At 42.8% G+C, this 20,159-nt stretch overlaps 1 protein-coding gene across 2 annotated transcripts in view; it reads right to left on the bottom strand.

Annotated features, from left to right (window-relative positions):
* The window catches only part of DOCK11 (dedicator of cytokinesis 11), a 167,437-nt gene that overhangs the window by 100,856 nt on the left and 46,422 nt on the right, over window positions 1-20,159 (bottom strand). For both annotated transcript variants that reach the window (XM_060270268.2, XM_060270269.2), the window contains exons 15-19: window positions 10,713-10,835; window positions 8,920-8,996; window positions 5,309-5,499; window positions 3,576-3,641; window positions 3,144-3,236 (exon numbers count right to left, since the gene is read on the bottom strand). In XM_060270268.2, coding sequence (XP_060126251.2) covers window positions 3,144-3,236; window positions 3,576-3,641; window positions 5,309-5,499; window positions 8,920-8,996; window positions 10,713-10,835 — 550 coding nt within the window. The remainder of the gene's footprint in view (window positions 1-3,143; window positions 3,237-3,575; window positions 3,642-5,308; window positions 5,500-8,919; window positions 8,997-10,712; window positions 10,836-20,159) is intronic.

Raw genomic sequence — 20,159 nt, 5'->3', positions numbered from 1 at the left:
CTACACACATTTATCTTCTTACACAAGAAGCCATGAACAAACTCCAAATTACTGCAACTCCCCTCCTCAGAAGGAGGATGGCAAATCCCCAACATAGAATTATACTACATCGCTAACTAAGTGCAATATATAATCCCATACTTCCTAGAGGGTGAAACAAAACAATGGGTGCACATGGAGATAGAAACAACCGAAAACAGTCCCCACTGCAAAAAAAGAGGAAAATTCCCAGAACCCTAAACAGGTTCACACCGTCTATGTTTAAAGCTGCTCAGAGTATGTGTGAGTGTGAAGCAACTCCAGAATTTCCCCTTTTAAATATATTCCAAGACAACAATGCACATTCACACAACAAGTCGCACTCTCAGTAGCTAGAAACATCATAATTAGACACTGGATGCTGGTACCAAAATGTATGGGAAACTGCCCTATTAACAAAGTTAACCAACAAACTTAAACCAGCACAGGGACAAGCAAAGGAGGACACCTTCATCCAGGTGTGTCTCCCTTTTATCACATATACGGCACAAGACAGTGATCTATACCCCCTAACAGCATACAAATCAATATGGCTAATCTGACCCGACAATCCACCCCCTTCACACAAACAAACAAACAAACATACATACATACATACAAACCATACTGCAACCAACTGAATGAAACCAACTAAGCTCTGACCCTGCAATCTCTTGCAATGCCAACATATATGCATGTATGTGACCAACCCACATGATGCTGACACAAAACCCCTGCACAAACACCACACAATAGAACAAAGGATCATTATCCCCCACTCCCCTGCTCTTTTCCCCCAACCACATAATACATATGACAACAGTGCGCCCAACCAAATACAAACAAACTGTGAAAAAGACTCAATGAATTGAAAGAGGAGACGCTATATGTACTTTTCTTCATATATTTGTTTGTTTGTTACACAACAAAATATTAAATAATAACTAATTTAAAAACAAAAAAACCCAAAATGGAATAGCTCAGAGTCCTGATAGAGACACTCTTGCTGATTTGCTCAACCTCTTCCTCAGCATCCAATTTTAAAGAAGAAATTAGTGGAAGCAGGGGAACGAAGAGAGAAACAAATCTGCATCAAGAAAAGCTGGATTTTACAAACCTTATTAGGCAAATGAGCATGTTACCTCTGGTTTTGCATAATTTATTCAGCAAATTTGCATTGATTTTAGTCATGGGCCACCATTGAAGCACCACCCTTGGATAACAAGAAATACAAGTGGGACCAAAGAGAAGGTATTGCCTTGCGGACTGCTCCTTCTCAGTGTTCTTGCCAGCCAATGATGCCTTATTTCAAAATACGTCATTCCATTCCTCCTCTCTACCCCTGAGTGTTGTGGTCCCATCCCCACAACACTCAAACAACATTCTGGGACTACTGAGCATGCTCAGTCATTATTGGGCTGTTTTGTGCAAGTATCCCCACATACACTTTGGATCCCACCCTTGCACAGATTTTTTTGGTGTAAAATTAGGATCTGATCCAGCTTGCTGATGCTCCCACTTGTGGGTGGCACATGTTCTTGCAGCTATATAAGGATCTATGTGTGGCTTTGAACAGGACTGTTCAGCAGTAATTCTAAGGTCACAGCAGGCAAGGCTCACCCACTTTCAAGCATCTATCATGAGAATGTAAGAAGAGCTTGCTGGATCAGGCCAGTGGCCCATCTAGCCCAGCATCCTCTTCTCACAGTGGCCAATCAGATGCCTGTGGAAAACCAGCAAGCAGGACTCGAATGCAAAAGCAGCCCTCTGCCCTCCTGGTGCTCCCAGAAGCATTACTGCCGCCAAGCATGGAGGCAGTAAACACACAAACCCCTCTGTTGCAAAATAAGACTCAGCAATATCAAAAGCAACACAATGGCCAGAAACCATTACATTGTGAAAAACTTTATGGAATAATTCAAAACATAAAGATTAACAAACCGAAGTCTCTGAAAGTCTCTGAAAGTACTGAATGAATCATGGTGCCAGACTTTACCCGGCGGAGAACAAGCTGTGAAGCTTTGTAATCGACAATGTCCAATTCTGATGTCCAACTCTGAACTCTGCTGAACAGTGTTTCTGGATAGCAACTACGGTTTCGTTGAATTCTTCATCAGCCTATTAGTTCAACAAACACTCGTAAGTAGAAAGATACGTAATTTCTTCACAAAACTCTGGAACAGTGCTCATGCAATTATGTAGTCACTCGCATGAGGACTGTTTCAGAGTATTTTCATTCTCATATATATTACATCTATTCAAAAAAAGATGAGTTTATGAAGAAATTACATATCTTTCTACTTACAAGTGTTTGTTGAACTAATTGGCTAACGAAGAATTCAACGAAACAGTACTGTAGTTTCAGTTCTTCACTTTCCCAATCTTCAGTTCAGATCTCCACATCGGTTTGTGATTTATTTATTTATTTAAGTTCTCATTAAAATTTATCTGAATTCTGGTGTGAATTTCACCCAATGTACACATTCTTATATGCAGTTTTGCCTAATACAGACATTTTTGAAAAGGCAATTTTCCCCAATATAATGCTTTTTTATGTTGCTTTCGCAGATGCAGTATATGCATTCATATGCACCCTTCACACAAGTAAATGTGCATTTCCAGACACACTGCTTGGCTGCAGGTGTGCACTGCAAAATTCAGAGCAGTGGGAAGCTAGGACAGTGGCTGGGTTTCAGCCCTCGTATTCTCATGGAAAGCACAACTTCACTAAGCCTAAATTCAACAGCTAACTGAATCGAATTTCTCTTCCGGAAGAGACCCACTGATCTTAATGCCCTTAACCTAGACCCAGTGATTTTAATGGGTCACCTCTGAACACACTTTAGATGCAATCTGCTATTGTCTCTACTGTAACGATTTGGGATTCGTTTTTAAACAAAGAGCAGGTTATACATTTATCTAACAAATAAAGAATTCACAAATAAGCATTTGAAAGTTGACGCAACTTAGAATGCAAACCATGAATGTCAACTCCCAAGCCCAAGCCCAACTCCCAATACCACATTATGACTTCCCTGCACTTCCAGAAAACTCTGCCAAGTCACTCAAACCCCTTTTCTCACACTCAAATGCCTCAGAGAAGATGCATTGGGTTTTTCTCTTACCTCGTCATAGAACTCTGGGTTCTGGTTATGATGCAACACACAAGTGTAGGTGCTTGATGTCAGGAGGGGGCCCCCAGGCTTGCCATAGAAGCACTGCAAGAGATAACAGAAATATAGGGGTGGTAAGAGGAACCCAACTAAAAGGGCATTGTTTGGTCATGCAATGAATTGGCCACAAGGGTAACTTCATACATGTCTAGCAGTGATGTAAAGGCATGGCCAAAGGTTGCAATCTAGATTTGCCAACCTTACATGCTCTGAGCATAAGCATGTAAAAAGAGCCTGGCTGGTGGATCAGGCCAAAGGAGCCCCATCTAGTCCAGCATCCTGTTCTCACAGGAGCCAACCAGGGGAACCAATGGGAAGACCACAAGCAGGACCTGAGTGAAGAGCAATCTCCACACTTGTGATTCCCAGCAACTGGAAATTTACCTTTAAAGCTCTGGCGTCCCCTTCATCAGAGTCTTTGAATTCCATGCGGACAGCAATGTTCCTTGCCTACATATAGTTGGGAGAATGGTTGGATTCAGAGAAAATGTTTTCTTGCTCAGATCCATCTTTCCCTACCCTTCCCCCCAACCAAAACTGATTTTGTGATTGTGTGCACACACTCAAACACATACATATACATTTATGCTCCACACGCTTCTAGCTCTACTGTTGCAAATTTAACAGGCTGATCCAATTTTTAAATTATTTGTTTAATAGATTTTGTAAAATCTGCTAATCCTGTCTCTGCTTCCAAGGGTTTATGACAACCACCCCCAAACCTGGTCCCCTCCTGGTGTTGCTGGACTACAGTTCCCATCAACCCTAACCATTGGTCATGCCAGCTGGGGCTGGTGGTGTTTTGAATTTTTTAATGTTTGTTTTTGGTCCCTTTCTGATGTCAATAAGCAGGGAGTTCCAAAGTGTGGGTGCTGCCATTCTAAATATTGATTTGTAGCACTTAAAACAGTGCCAGTTTTGCAGATTGGTTGAGTGAGCATATTTGGAGTAACGTGATTATCTTACAGGAGCAAGCCAGAAGGAAACTACAAAGAGCAAGCTGGAGTTAACTGTTTCTTAGCAAAAACATGACCTGCACAGGAGTGTCAGGTCTGAGCCCAGCAACCCATATCTGCTGGTCTTGACCCCATGAAGCAGTTGCTGAGACTGAAGGTCCCCACCTTCCAACAGATGTCTAAGTCCCCTACTCTCCAGGGTTCCCCCCAAGAAATCTGAGATTGCGCCTCCATGAAGCTAGCTTCTCCTCTGCCCTCTTCATGCCTCTCCTGGTTCTGGGAGACCAGGGGAGAGGGCAGCTTGTCTCAGCAGGAGGCGGAGATACTCATGACTCTTCATCAGTCAGACTCATCTCTGCCTCTTGGCCTCCCTCCTCTCCTGCTTCAGCTTCAGCTTCTGCCTCTGATTCTGGACTTCTATCTGCCACAGATTCTCACTGCTCACTAAACCTCAGCTTCTGACACCTTCTCTTCCCCATCTTCTGCTTCTTCCCCCTGTGACCACTCATTGTTCTCCCACTACCACTCCTCAAGCTCTGAGGCTTCTCCCCTTGAGGGTTCCCAACATTCTTCTGCAACCAGTACGTGACAATATCTCAGGTTGTCAAGGGCCTTATATTCTAACAGAATCACCTTGAACAAGGTTTGGCAGCAAATCAGCAACCCATGGAGGTCTCCCAGCAAAGGTTTCATATGCTGACAGTCTCACTCCTGTCACTAACTGTGGCACAGCATTCTGCACTAACTGCAGCTTCTGGGTCACATGTGACGGATGTCCCACACAGAGCTTTGGAACATAGGAGAAAAGTCTCATCTTCAGGTCAAAGGGTTGTCCCTTGAAGAAATCAAGTTTTCCCGTAAGGGACTTTGCCTGGGAGAGGTAATCTGGCAGCAAAGGCTAGAAAGGTCTCAGCTTGCTTTGGGCCTCTTTCAAAACAAGTTGCTCACTTTGCGCTATCCATGGTGCTGCAAGTCCTGACTTGCCTTGCTGTGGCACCAGAACAGCAGATCCCAATACAACTGCATTTCCCCCATCGATTCCACAATGCGGTTCCACTCCCTGCTCAATGCTACTGAGTTGTTCTTCAGCTACATTTCAAACTTGCGAATAAATATAAATAAATAAATCTGTGGGCTTGGCTCTGTTGTTTTCAAGCTTACCTTGGCAAATGTTTTCTGGCTGTCATATTTCAAATGCAAAGGATAGACGTAGAGCTGGTTTTTGTAGATGGTGAAAGGGTAGCAGTACTTGGAGATCTCAGGGATGAACTCTTCCACTTCGACCGCAATGCTGCCATCCTGGCCCTGCATCTCAAAGGGCTTGATGGGAATATAAGAGGCCGTGACACAGTCTAGAGGGGAAGCAAAGGCCGCAGGTTGGTATCTTGTTTTCACATAATGCAACAGCAAAAGAAAAGGTACCTTTAACTTGGGTCATATAGGCCTTGTGAAGATGCAACATTTAACCATGTTTAGCCCAAGTCCCTTGCAAACATATTATATCAAAATGCTGGAGCATACAAACAAAATCCTTGTGCACCTTCTTATTATCCCAAACCACCATGTTCCAGGAAAGAATGCTAAGAGCTTTCTGAATATTTTCTAGTTAGTTGTGGTATATTAAAGGAGATCTGAAGGTATGATAACTTGCTTTTCTATAATTACCTCTAGGCCTAGGCTTATCTTGACCATATGTTAATGGATAATTGCAGCAGGGTAAATATTTTGGACCTTTACATATTTCTTCCAATACATGCATTTGGGACAATATAATGAACCTACCCTTGTCTATTGGAGCATATCTGGAGATTATTAGGACAGGTGAAAAAGGCAGGAATATTATGGCTTGAAAACCTCCTGCTCCTTCCTCTCAAGTTGCCTTTTCCACATTGCAATTCCCTTTCTCTTTTAAGTATGAGGAATGGATATCAAATTTGGGTGGGTGGGGGAGGTATTTAGACAACCTTTTAATTCAAATAGCAGCTCTCTGTCAGTAAACATATGTATTAATATGTATTGCAGGGGGTTGGAGTAGATGACCCTTGGGGTCCCTTCCAACTCTACAATTCTATGACTCTAATATAAAGACCAGCATTTATCCCATGCATCAGGATCCTGATGTTAGTTCAATACTGAAGCTCTGGTCACAACTAGACTGGCATTTACAATGTGAACAATTTTCTAAAACCCTACAATGGCTGGAATTCCTGCCTGAAATTCAGGTTCTGTTTACATTATTCTGCTGGCCAGCTATGAGCCACAGATCATCTGGGCACCTCTTCCTAGAACAATCATCATTGGAATTTGGACTTTCCCCCTTGTTCCCCTTTCCATCATTCACTGCCTTTCCCCCTGTCTATGCTGTAGGGAAGGAAATGTCAAGTGCCAATCTGGAGCCATTAGCCTTCCATCAAAATACACTGAAATGGGGCTTGAACAAATTAGATTAGGTGAAGGGCCAAAATTGTGGGATGTAAAACTGCAGTCAAGTACAACATTCCTACAGTGAACACGTTAGGGGATGTTTTGTACCACTCAGGAGAAGACTTCCTATTTCCTCCTGAGCTGGGACAGACTTGAAGAGGGTGTGGTCTGTTGTGCTAGCATGGAGGAGCACATGGAATCCATGTTCTGATCAGTGTGTCTTCTCCATTTTGTATGTTGCTGTGTGTTTGGAGAAGTGACTACTTAGTCGCAGTCACTTGGGACTAACTTCTTTATGGAATAGTTCTAGTTGTTATGTAACCTAAGCCTGCCTTCAGGGATATGTCTGTGAACCTGAATGAATCTGTGAGTAAACTACTTTTATATTAATGTTAATCAGATTCTTGTGTTTATTCTTTTTAAGAGGGATTAGAAGGGATTTTACCAGGTAGGAATCTTTAATAGTAAGACTCAGATGAGTCAGCAAAAAAGTTGACCGCTGCGTAATTTAAAAAGAGGGATGTTTGGAATTCTGCTAGAATATGGAACTTGCTAAAGCAAGTTAGGAAGGATATCATTAAATAATATATCATTTCCTGCCTCCCTAATCATCCCCACAAAAACCATCCCCTTGGAAGGTAGTGAGTTGTTAGCATTGTCTCCCACTAGCTGTGGTCTTGGTCCTGAAGGGGTTTGTCTAAGAAAAGAAAACTACTCTTCCAAGTCCATCTCTTGAGCATTCCTACTGCTGTAAAAGCAAGTTTCTGAGCTCAAGTTCCAACCTTGATAGCTGCTCCTTAATTGTTTAGTTACTGAATCCAATAGGGACTTAATGAGCTCAGAACTATTCTAGTCCTGATGTACCTTTAAACCATCACTAGTTTAAGTTTCTTTGCTGGTGGTTCTTATCTGCGGGGCTACAATCAAAATTCCTGTCTCCATTAACCTGACTAGTGTGCCAATTATTGTATTCACAGCCAGAAACTTCCTCTTCTAATGTGTCCATTCTGTGAAAGATTCCCTCTGCTGTTTGTTTAGACAAGACACCTTGGTCATGTAAAAGTTCCTATGGTGAGGAATTTTCAGGCCCTTGTGGCAGAGTCTACTGTGTCAACATTGTTACTACACATAGACAAGGTTTCGTTATATGGAAGAAGCTGGGGCTTCCTGGGAGCATGTGTATCAGCTCCTAACAGGTCTGGATCAATTGACAAGTTAACTAAGCTCTATTTAGAAGAATATATAACAAAACCTCTTACTTTGGATAAGACATCTCCAGTCCCATTTCCTGCACACTCACCATGGCTGAGACCAGGGCTGTCTACAGGCATATGAATTACATCTTGCTGCAATTCCTTTGCAGTTGCCTCCACTTCGCGTGCTCCAGTTGCTGAGTCACAATAGTCCAGCAAATATTTCTGAGCTAAATTTGGCAATGGAGTTCTGGGCCATTTACCAGTATCTGAAGAACTGCAGGTCTATGCCTCGGCCTAGTATACCTGAAGGAGCGTCTCCACCCCCATCGTTCTGCCCAGACACTGAGGTCCAGCTTCAAGGGCCTTCTGGCAGTTCCCTCACTGAGATAAGTGAAGTTACAGGGAACCAGGCAAAGGGCCTCCTCGGTAGTGGCACCCGCCCTGTGGAACGCCCTCCCATCAGATGTCAAAGAGAAAAACAACCACCAGACTTTTAGAAGACATCTGAAGGCAGCCCTGTTTAGGGAAGCTTTTAATATTGTAAGAATTATTGTATTTTAATATTTTGCTGGAAGCCACCCAGTGGCTGGGGAAACCCAGCCAGAAGGGCAGGGTATAAACAAACAAACAAACAAACAAACAAACATCATCATGTGGTAATCATGCTAAAATTGTTAGAACTGCAGACTACCGTTTGGGCAAGATGAAGTGGCCAAACATTCCTTATCAGCTAAATGCTAAGCCAAAACAGCTGGTATCTCAGTGCCTGCCCAGTTAAAATGTATGGCTTTTAAGCCCACATCAATGTAAAAGAGATAAAAACAGATATCCTCCTTGCCTGTATATTGCAATTAACACTGCTGAGCCAACTGACTTTAAAATTATTCAAAATAAAAACAAATTAAAACCAGAACAGACTGCAGAGCTCAAAGTCAAGCAGGCTTACTTGTCACCATCTTCACCTGGAATCCCTAGTAATATTTATGATGAAACTGTGAGGATTTGGGGAGAACCTGCAGGAACCTGTAGCGTGTCAGGGATTCTGAGACTTGGACTAGCAATATCATGCCTGAGGATGGGACCTAGCCTAGTGGACTGGGACTGTGTGTACTAAGGCCTTAAGGCAATTATTATTAAAAATTAGTTCCTTACTTGCAAATTCCAGTGGAATGCACTCTAGTGTAATATTCAATTGGCCGGGTATCACTTGGAGTTTTGTCTTTTCTGGTCTGCATGATAAAGAGGCAAATAAATAAAGACAGAACAAAATGTCAGGACAGAAGCAGCACAAGACAGCTGGAAATAATTCAGGTGATTCTTTAGCCAGAGGACCAAATTAACTGAGTCCCTAAAAAAGAACATTCAAAAACTTTGTCTTTGAAGAGCCCAGAGTACAGTTATCCCTCTAATCGCACAAGCAGAATCCCAAAAGAGCAGCTGGTTCAGACCCTAATGCTCCCCACCTTCCAAATCATGTTTTGGCATTACATGAATGAGCCTGAGGCTGACATGATCCCTCCTCCCTCCTTTTGAGAACTCTGGTTCAATTAGTTACTTCCTATGTTGTGCTTATAATGGCACCAATAGTTTGTTCTCAATTAGAGGTAGCCAATATGCATCCCTCCCATCATCCCTGACCACTGGTTATGTTGGCTTGCGCTGATGGGAGTTGTAGTCCAACAGTTGTAGTGCACCCGGAGGGGCAAATGTTCAAACTGACTTTTCTAAAAGTCCAGCTCTTGGGTCAGGTGGATGAAAACAAAAACAATGGGGGGGAATACCCTGGCCTCCTGCCTAATGAATCTGTGGTAAAGAAGACCCATTTCTGGCTGAGGGGGTCAAGCTGTGCCTGGCCTGGGTCACTGCAGGCTGAGGATCCTGTGATGGAACTGTCATTGCCTTATCACAGGAGCCTGTCAGGCTTTACTCACACCTTCTCTCCCTGGCACTCTGGCTTTCTATGTGCAGGGATTTTTCTGGTAGGGAGGAGGAGGAGTATCCTGTCACATGAGTATCCCAGGGAGGGCTAGGCCAGCATTGGCTGTGTGAACTGTGAATGGTGTGGGGATCAGGTTTGGAATTCTGAAGGTGAGCCTGTTGCTGGGTGATGCCCAGTTGGCACTGAGTCCATGGCCGAGTGGGTTCTGCCTGGTGATGGTTCCTCACTTTGCCCTGCCTAGCAAAATGCACCTTTCCCTCTTTATTAACTTTCAGGAGGAATTCAAAAACGTTCCTGTCTATCCAGGCGTTTGGTGGCTGGAAGACACTGCTTCCTAGCAGCCAGGAAACTCACAGCTTTGAGAGTATGTGAATGTTTTCAGCTGCTTTAAATATGTTGATATTTTATTTTTAACTGTAAAAGCTAAAGGACCCCTAGACGGTTAAGTCCTGTCAAATTTGACTATGGGGTGCAGTGCTAATCTCCGTGTTCAGGCTGAAGGAGCCAGCATTTGTCCATAGACAGCTTTCCATATCATGTGGCCAGCAGGACTAAACCGTTTCTGGTGCAGCGGAACACCATGATGAGTGGGAGAGCGCATGTAAAACACTGTGCCTTCTGGCACTCATTTCCATGAATTTACCTTCCTGCCACAGCAGTCCCTATTTATCTACTCACGTTGGTATGCTTTTCAACTTCTAGGATGGCAGGAGCTGGTACAAAGCAGCAGGAGCTCACCCCGGCCTTGCAGATTCAAACTGCCAACCTTCAGACCACAGCACCACCTGCTCCCTTTCCCTTTACCCTGTACTGCTTTAATGCTGATAGGATGGAGGGAGAGATATAAATTTATTTATTAAATAAATAAAGTGTTCCAACCTGATTCTGAAATTCTGCACTCCTCACTCTTCCATTAGATAACAACCGAATCTGGCAATGCCTAGATTCAAATATATGTACATCCTCTCCAGACCCATCTCCCCTTTACAAAGGTTTTGACACTTACTTCTTGTACTCTGCCAACAACTTCATAAGATCCTCAGCAGAGAGTTTGCTGCTGTCTTGCTTATAGATGGGGGAGAGCTTCCCTTCAAGGTCCAAGGTGCCCTGGGAGTCTTTGAAGACAGGTCTGGGGAATGGCAAAAGGAAATCAGAAGGCACGTGAGGCTGCACAATGCATTGGTATTTTGCCCTCCCTTAATATTCCCAACAGTGCCTTTCCTGTGAGATCAGGGCAATGCTTTTGAGGCTTCCTGTTTCTGGGAAAATACGGCTTAAAAGAGAACATGATTGGAAGATCAGAGGGAGGAGACAATGGCACAGGGCCTTTTAAGTGTGGGCTCCCCCTAGAGAGGTCCACCTGGTGCCATTTTGTGGAAATATTTTCAGCACCAGGAAAAGAATTACCTTTTCCTACCAAGCTTTTGGCAGACTGAGATGATGTCATTTTGTTACTAGTGTGCTGCCAAAGCTTCCTGTGGCTTTTAGGGGGGTCATTTTTATGGCATGGTGTGTTTGTGTTGATGCTTTAAAGACCTTTCAGTTGAGAAGCTATTAAAAAGTAATAATAATAATAATAATAATAATAATAATAATAATAATAATAGAACCCCTTCAGACATTACTGGTCTCCAACTCGCATGAGCCCCAGAATGCACAGCCAGTCACAAAGCGCAGAAACATCTAGGGGGGCACAGGTTCCCCATCCTTTTGTGATCATTGGGGCTGTACTTTTCAGGCAGCTGGTTGTCCTCCTTCGGAAAACAAAGGATGAACTTTTGGCCTGACCCAGCAGGACTCTCCTAGGGGTTTCTGAGCTTTCTCTTAAGAAGAAGCCTTGTTTTGACCTTTGCTTAGCGTGTTCGACTAAGACCTAGGGAACTGGGGTTCTAGTCCCTACTCGGCCAGAAAGTGTGGGATGTTACCATCCAAAATGTGTATGTAGAGGTTTAATATTTGAAAGCGCTGCAGGACCCTTTGATGTCATGTACTTGGTGGAAGTTATTTTCAGCTGGTTCAGTAATTAATAGTCTTGTGAGTCTTAACAGTTAGAGCAGCAGGCATGTTGTGCTGCACTGCTGTCTGCCTCAGAGCCAGATTATCAGTCAGTCTGTAAATGTTAAATGTAACATCTATGTAAGATGCTTTAGCAATGAAAAGAAACAGCTACCTGCATTGTACATATATTTAATCTGCAACTGCAAGTACACCAAGTAAAAGTTATATATTCTTTAAATGTGAAATAAAAGTGTCTTGCATAGTTTTTTTAATAGGAGGGGAAAGAGAACTGAAGGGTCAAGTGACCCAGGGCTTGACTTCTGCAGAACTCTGCTAAATGGGAACTAGAGTTTAATTCCCACAGGTAGCGACTTTGGGTCATTCACTGCCTCTCAGCCTAAGTTAAAATGGAGGGGGGAACTATGTTTGCCACCTTGAGATCCTTGGATGAAATGTGGGATAGACATGTGTAACAAACAAACAAAGAAACAAACAAAGAAAGAAACAGGCATTGCTTTAGAAGAACAGTACACCCTACACAAATCCGGAGTGGAGACCCTAAGGGGTTGGGTGGCTCCTTCTCTGCCTCCTTCTGGCAACTCCTGCAGCCAAGTGGGTGCCAAACATCTTGCTCTGCCCAGGACCTCCATACACTCAGCCTAGGCTTGAGCACCAGGGAGGTCACTTTGGTGCTGCTAACACAGCAAAAACAACATGGGGAGGGGCGGGGGGAGCCATTATGAGTTACCAATCTCTGTAGCCACAGCAGGTGCTCCGATTCTCCACTGGTTTAACTTTGCCACTGGAGCTGAACTCCGTTGTCTTTTAAGACAGATGGATGCCAACTTAAGTCCTGTTGCTTTAGGTGAATTTTTTGCTTTCAAACCACTAGGGGTCAGGCTCTTTCTAAGAGTACCCTTGGCTAGGCTACACTTGGTTTGCCAATAAAATAAATAAATAAATAAATAAATAAATAAATAAATAAAAATAATATTTATTATTTCTATCCTGCTCATCTGGCTTTGTTTCCTCAGCCACTCTGAGCAGCTTTCAACAGAACATTAGAAACAGAATAAAACTTCAAACATTAAAAACTTCCCTAAACAGGGCTGCCTTCAGATGTCTTCTAAAAGTCAGATGTTTATTTCCTTGACATCTGATGGGAGGGTGTTCCACAGGGTGGGCTTCACCACTGAGAAGGCCCTCTGTCTGGTTCCCTGTAACCTCACTTCTTGCAGGAAGGGAACTGCCAGAAGCCCTCGGAGCAGGACCTCAGTGTCCAGGCAGAACAATGGGGTGGAGACGCTCTTTCAGATATACTGGGCCGAGCCTATTTAGGGCTTTAAAGGTCAGCACCAACACTTTAAATTGTGCTTGGAAACTTACAGGGAGCCAATGCAGGTCTTTCAAGACCTAAAGGGCTTTGCATACAGGGCTGCCTACCTAAATACCTTGTTCATGCCCTGCTGTGTCTTGGCAAATGTGCCCTCAAAGAAACCACTATCATTGGCTGGAAAGCCCTGATAGTTCTTTGTGCTCAAAGAAAGCAAAAATATCATATCCATCTCTGAAGATGCCTAGAGCAATTCTGCTCAGCTGGGGCTGAGCTGGTAGCTGCCACATGTTATGGGCTGTGTTTCATGGCAGCCCCAGATAGCCCAGGCGTAGCCCAGAAATACCTGGGCAGCTAGAGGTTCCCCACATCTGGGCTTAAACATCAGGACCACTAAAGATAGAAGGTGCTAGTCCTCATGATTAAGGGGCACAAACTTAGGAATGGGTTTTTACTAAGGAAATACACATCAGCACTCCGAGATTGGGAAGAAACACTGAAAATTTAAGCGTATGTTCAAGCCACTACTCTAGGGCCGAAGTTCAGTAGTAGAACAACAGCTTTACATGTAAAAGGTCCCAGGTAAAATCCACAGCATAACCTGTAGGGTGGTGAACATCCCATGCCTGAAAATCTGGAGAGCTGCTGCCAGTCAGTGCAGGCTATACCGAGCTTGATGGGTCAAGTGTAAACTTCCTATGTTTCTATGTTCATTCACCTTCCTTGCAGCCCACCTGCCTCTCAGCTGGATTACCATTCCATGACCTCCTCACACTTTCATCAACCTGGTGCCCTATACCTTTAGGGGCTCCATCTTCCCCCATCCAGGACAGCTGATGGAGCTGGGAGTCCAAAACATTTAAACAAGACCAGGTTGGGGGAAGCTGATGGGTTAGGGCCACCTTGTAAGAGCATCCCCCAAGATCATTTTCTGAATTTCTACACCTCTGTCACTATCAAAGCACCCCAGGAACCTCCCTATTCCTCACTCTGAGTCCTGCAATGAGCTCATACAATTAAAACAGTAAAGCCCCATGCAGCTTAGGCCCAGGCTATCTGAAAGACCGTATTCTCCCATGCAAAACTGTCCACACTCTGAGATCTTCAGGGGAGGCCCATCTGCCGGTTCCACCCCTCTCCCATGAACGCTTGGTAAGGATGTGGGAGAGGGTCTTCTTGGTGGCTGCTCCCAGACTTCACAGCTCCCTTCCTGGAGAAGCTAGACTGGCTCCCTCCTTGTTGTCCTTCTGCTGACAGGTAAAGCCTGTTTCATTCTGTCAGGCTCTTGGGAACTGACTGTGTGTGTTGTTGTTGTTGTTGTTTAAAGGAAAGGGCTTTTCATAGAATCATAGAGTTGGAAGAGACCACAAGGGCCATCCAGTCCAACCCCCTGACAAGCAGGAAACACCATCAAAGCATTCTTGACATGGACTTCCGCTTGATCGCGGAGCTGGTCGGACGGGAGATTTCCAGCTGCGGGAATCTCCGGCGCTCTGGGGGCAAGGAAACCGCGGCAACGGCGATGCGGGTTTCCATATAAGCCTCATATCGAGCGTTATGAGGACAGGATTTGGCGGGTGCCTGGACGTCTCCCTTACTCCCTGGTAGACCCTAGTAAGGGTCGCCGAGAGCGGGCGAGGTTGAAGACTAGGGCGCCATCGAAGCACTTTCGCTATCCCCGGAGCGCGCAGCCGCAAGTCCGGCAGATCTTCAAGCGATCAAGTTCTCCAACCAAAACAAGAGATGATCGGATTAATTGGCATCCTGTGAGTAAATTTCATCAAAGTTTCGGATAATTGGGACAATAATTTGATCCGCGGGGAGGAGCTAAAACGGAGGTCGCCCCTTCCTTGCTGCGTTAACAACGGAAGCAAGCAAGAATTGCTGCAATAATCAAGTATTTTCGGACTTTTCAATATCAAAATCCTACCCTCGGGTCCCCCTCCCACAATAGGGCAGTGGGGGGGAGGGAAGATAGAGTGCAAATAGCCCTGTGAAGTTAGCAAAAAGAGAAGCCGCATCTCTCGCTGGGAGGGAGAGACCGGGACAGATCGCCAGATACTTTGTAACGACGTGAGGGAATGGACTGAATACAGTGTTGCTACCAGTGTTTCTAACGGGAGATAGAGAGACTCTGCAACAGCCAGGACTCCTGAGAAAAGACACTTTAAGACTTCTAAGCACAAAGATAATCTGGCAACGTTTTCTGACTCCCTGTTGTTTGTGTAGGTAACTGCTCTTTTTGGGTTTATGGACTATACCCCAATCTGTTTGGCAGCGGGAAAGTTTCCATTACTGGGGAATTGGTGGAATTGGTGTGCTTTGCAGCTGCAGCCGGCGGGCAGACAGTGGGAAAACGGTGACCTTGAAATTCCGACCCTGTAAGCAAGCAAGCAAAGTGACTCTTTAACTGTGGGAAGCCGCTTTACAGGAGAGAAAGCCTAATTAACTCCTTAGTGACTGCAGAGCTTAGTGTTACAGGCTGATATGGCAGGAGAGGGGCCGGGCCCAGGTCCAGGAGCCAGACCAAGGAGGAAATTATCGGTTTCGCCAACTTTTGAAGATGAAGTGCTTAAAATGCTAAGTACCCTTAAGGAGGGGCAGGACAAACTACAGGAGACACAGGACAAACACACAGAGGAATTTAAAGAATTAAAAGAGAAGATTGGCACCTTGAAACAAGACGTACAACAGGTAGAGGCTGAGGTGGCAGGAGTGGAGACTAGAGTGGCACATCTGGAAAATATAAGAGTGCAAGACCTGGAAAGCCAGCACTACCAAACGCAGGTGCAAATTGCGTTTCTGCAGATGAGGGAGAGGCAGATGAACTTGAGGATACGGAATTTTCCGGAGATAGAAAAAGAGGACCTAAAAGCTGCCTTAATTCAGGAATTTACGACGGCCTGGAATTTAACAAGGGAAGAATTGGAATCGATAATTGTAAAGGCATACAGATTTGGAGTAAAATCGAAGAAGAAAGATTCCAAATTCACAAGTGATTGTATGGTGGTCTTCCAGACAAAGGAACAGAGAGACAAAATTTTGGGATTACATTACCAGAGAAAGCTAAAAGTAAAAGGAAAACAGGTCATCTTTTTCAAAGATATTCCGAAATTCTTTCTGTCCCTTAGGGAGAAATATACAGATTTAACGAACCTTCTGACGAAGAAAGGTATTCTCTTTCGCTGGGAATTCCCGGAGGGAATCTTCTTCAAATATCAACAGAAAAAAGTTTGGATCAAATCAGTGGAAGACAAGCTAAGATTTCTAGAACAAAACGCAAAAGATTTTGAGAGAGAAGGAGGATCAGACATAGATCCACAAGTGGTACCACCACCCCTCTTCGATCCGAATCTGCTGGGAGGAGCTGGACCAGGAGCAGCACCATTTGCACTATTTGCAAACTAAGCAGCCAAGATGGCGCTGAGAATACTTACATGGAATGTTCACGGCTTTAATTCAAAGGTGAAAAGAAATCAGATTTATCACGTGTTACGAAAACAGAATTTAGATGTGATATGTCTACAGGAGACGCATGTGACAAGATCTCACAGAAAAATATTGCAAAACAAAAATTTGGGCAACGAATTTATATCATCGGACAGAGTCAAGAAAAGAGGAGTTGTGATCTATGTTAAGGACAAATGGGAAGCCAAGCTGACATTTAAAGATGATGAAGGAAGATACGTTGCGGTGGAAGTTAAAGCGCAAGGCGAAAAAATTTTAATACTTGGAATTTATGCCCCAAATGATGCTAAATCTGAATTCTTCCAAAAGCTGCATGATAGATTGCTGGACTATTTGGATTACAAAATAATTTTGACGGGAGATTTTAATGGAGTTGTATCTACGTTGATGGACAGGTCACAAAGACAAAAACTAACAAATGAAGGCAGACTCCCTAAGACCTTTTTTGAGATGGTAGACAATTTTGATATGATAGATACATGGAGGTTGAAAAACCCATTAGAAAAAGAGTTTACGTTTTTCTCAGATGTGCATCAAACAGGTTCCAGACTGGATTATATCTGGTCTACAAGAGATCTGTCTCCCAAAATAACAAAGGTGGAAATCTGCCCAAAGACGTTCTCTGATCATAATGCAGTTTTATTGGAATTGAAATTATTTCTGCAGGGTTCGTTTAGATGGAGAATGAATGACGCCTTATTAAGGAATGAACAGATAGTGCAAAAAGCCCAGAAGACCCTAAAAGACTATTTTGAACTAAATTTAAACAACGAAACGGAAAGTAGGGTCATATGGGATGCCAGCAAGGCGGTGATGAGAGGCTTTCTAATTCAACAAAATACAATAAAAAGGAAAATTCAAGAAGCAAAGAAAGAGAGCATCCTAATTAGGCTAAAAGAAGAGGAGAAGAAATTAAGAGCCAATCCAAAAAATCAACAGATACAAAAAGAAATAAAGGCCTTACAAATACAATATTCTCAATTAATAAATTTGGAAATAGAGTGGAAGGTAAAGATGATGAGGCAAAGAACCTTCGAATCAGCCAATAAATGTGGAAAATTGCTGGCATGGCAAATGAAAAAGAGGCAAAAGCAAAGTACAATAAGCAAGATAATACAGGAGGAAAAGACGATAGAGAACCCTGCAGAAATTAGAAAATGCTTTCAGAAATATTATAAAGAATTATATAAGAAAGATAAAGAAGACTTAGGAGAACTGGATCAATTTGTGGCCAAACATGGATTACAAAAAATCTCATCTCAGAATAAAACCCTACTTAATAGCAAGATAACAAGAAATGAAATTGAAACAGCAATCAATCAAATGCAACTGGGCAAAGCACCAGGACCAGATGGACTGACTGCAAAATATTATAAGACTTTAAAGGACTGGCTAATACAGCCATTAATGGAAGTATGCAATAAAATATTGGAGGGGGATCGGGCACCGGAGTCGTGGAAAGATGCATTCATCACATTGTTGCCGAAAGATGGGGCAGATAGAACCCAAGTAAAGAATTACCGCCCCATATCCCTATTAAACGTGGATTATAAAATCTTTGCGAGTATTATGGCATCAAGACTGAAAAAAATCCTCAAGGACTTGATACATCATGACCAAGCTGGTTTTTTACCAACAAGGCACATGAAGGATAATATACGGAATATTGTAGATATACTAGAGTTTTTACAGGCCAAGAAGAATACACAAGCGATCCTGATGTTTATAGACGCAGAGAAGGCCTTTGATAATATTTCTTGGGATTTTATGAAGAAAAACATGGAAAGTATGGGAGCGGGTTCAAACTTTATGAATGGCCTTAATGCATTATATTATGAACAAAAAGCGAAAATTATAGTCAACAATGTGGTGGCTGATGAAATTAGAATTGAGAAAGGAACCAGACAAGGGTGCCCGCTCTCCCTACTGTTATTTATAACGGTCTTGGAGGTTTTGCTGAACATGATTAGAAGGGAAGAAGAGATCAGAGGAGTGGTGGTGGGGTCAAAGCAATATAAATTAAAAGCCTTCGCGGATGATTTAGTGCTAACTTTAGAGGAACCAGAAACCAGCGTAGTTAAAGCGCTGGAAATAATTCAGGAGTTTGGACATGTTGCGGGGTTTAAGTTGAATAAGACCAAAACGAAGGTTTTAGAGAAAAATTTGACGCCAGAGGAAAAAAATAAGATACAAGAGGCCACAGGCCTGATGTTTGTAAAAAAGGTGAAGTACCTGGGGGTAAATATGACAGCAAAAAATTTGAGTTTGTACAAAGATAATTATGAGAAGATGTGGAACGAGATAAAAAGGGATTTGGAAACATGGTCTAGTTTAAAATTGTCATTGTTAGGTAGAATATCAGTTATTAAGATGAATGTATTGCCAAGGATGCTATTTTTATTCCAAGTCTTACCTATAATTGACAAGACAAAATGCTTCAAAGAATGGCAAAAGATATTATCGAAGTTTATCTGGCAAGGGAAAAAACCCAGGATCAAGTTTAAGATTTTAACAGACACTAAAGAAAGGGGGGGTTTCTCCCTGCCAGATTTGAAATTATATTTTGAAGCTGCGGCTTTATGCTGGATGAAGGAATGGTTCTTGCTAGAAAATACTGATGTATTAGACTTGGAAGGTTTTGACAATGTTTATGGATGGCATGCATATTTATGGTATGATAAAGCAAAGGTGTATAAAGGTTTCAAAACCCACATAATTAGGAAATCTTTGTTAAATGTATGGTTGAGGTATAAAGATCTGTTAGAGAGCAAAACACCCAGGTGGGTCTCACCACTGGAGGCTAAAGCCTTTAAAAGGCGTAATATGGAAGCCAGGTGGCCAAAATATAAGGATATTTTAGTACAGGAAGGAAACCAATATAAACTTAAACCATATGACCAGTTGAAAGATGTGTTGTCTGATTGGTTACAATATCACCAAATTAATGAAGTGTTTAAAATGGATCAAAAGGTAGGTTTCCAAAAAGAAGAATCCAAGTTGGAAATATTGTTACTAAATTCAAAAACCAAGAATTTATCTAAGATGTATAATCTATTGCTGGAGTGGCAAACAAAGGATGAACAAACAAAATCGGTAATGATAGAATGGGCTAAGGATGTTGGGCATAACATAATGATACGGGATTGGGAAAAAATGTGGAAAAAGTCTATAAAATTTACAGCATGCAATGCCCTAAAAGAAAATATGTTGAAGATGATGTATAGATGGTATCTGACCCCAGTTAAGTTAGCAAAAATGTACCACACACATGATAACAAATGTTGGAAATGTAAAGAAAAAGAAGGAACTTTTTATCATATGTGGTGGATTTGCCCCAAGGTAAAAGACTTCTGGGATAAGATTTATAATGAACTAAAGAAAGTGTTTAAAAACACGTTTATTAAAAAACCAGAGGCCTTTTTGTTGGGGATTGTGGGGGAGGAGATACCAAAGAAAGAGGTTACTATTTTCTTGTATGCCACAACAGCAGCGAGAATGTTGATAGCACAGAAGTGGAAGACTCAGGATATACCTTCAGTGGAAGATTGGCAAATGAAAATGTTGGACTATATGGAACTGGCTGATTTGACCGGAAGACTCCGTGACCAGGGGGAGAAAGCGACAGAAGAAGAATGGTCAAGTTTCAAAGCCTAT

The sequence above is a fragment of the Zootoca vivipara genome, chromosome Z2 (assembly GCF_965207765.1).
Source record: "Zootoca vivipara chromosome Z2, rZooViv2.hap1.1, whole genome shotgun sequence".
In the NCBI taxonomy this organism is placed as follows: Eukaryota; Metazoa; Chordata; class Lepidosauria; order Squamata; family Lacertidae; genus Zootoca; species Zootoca vivipara.
Note: the sequence above shows the minus strand (reverse complement) of the source record. Positions and strands in the feature narration are given on the sequence as shown.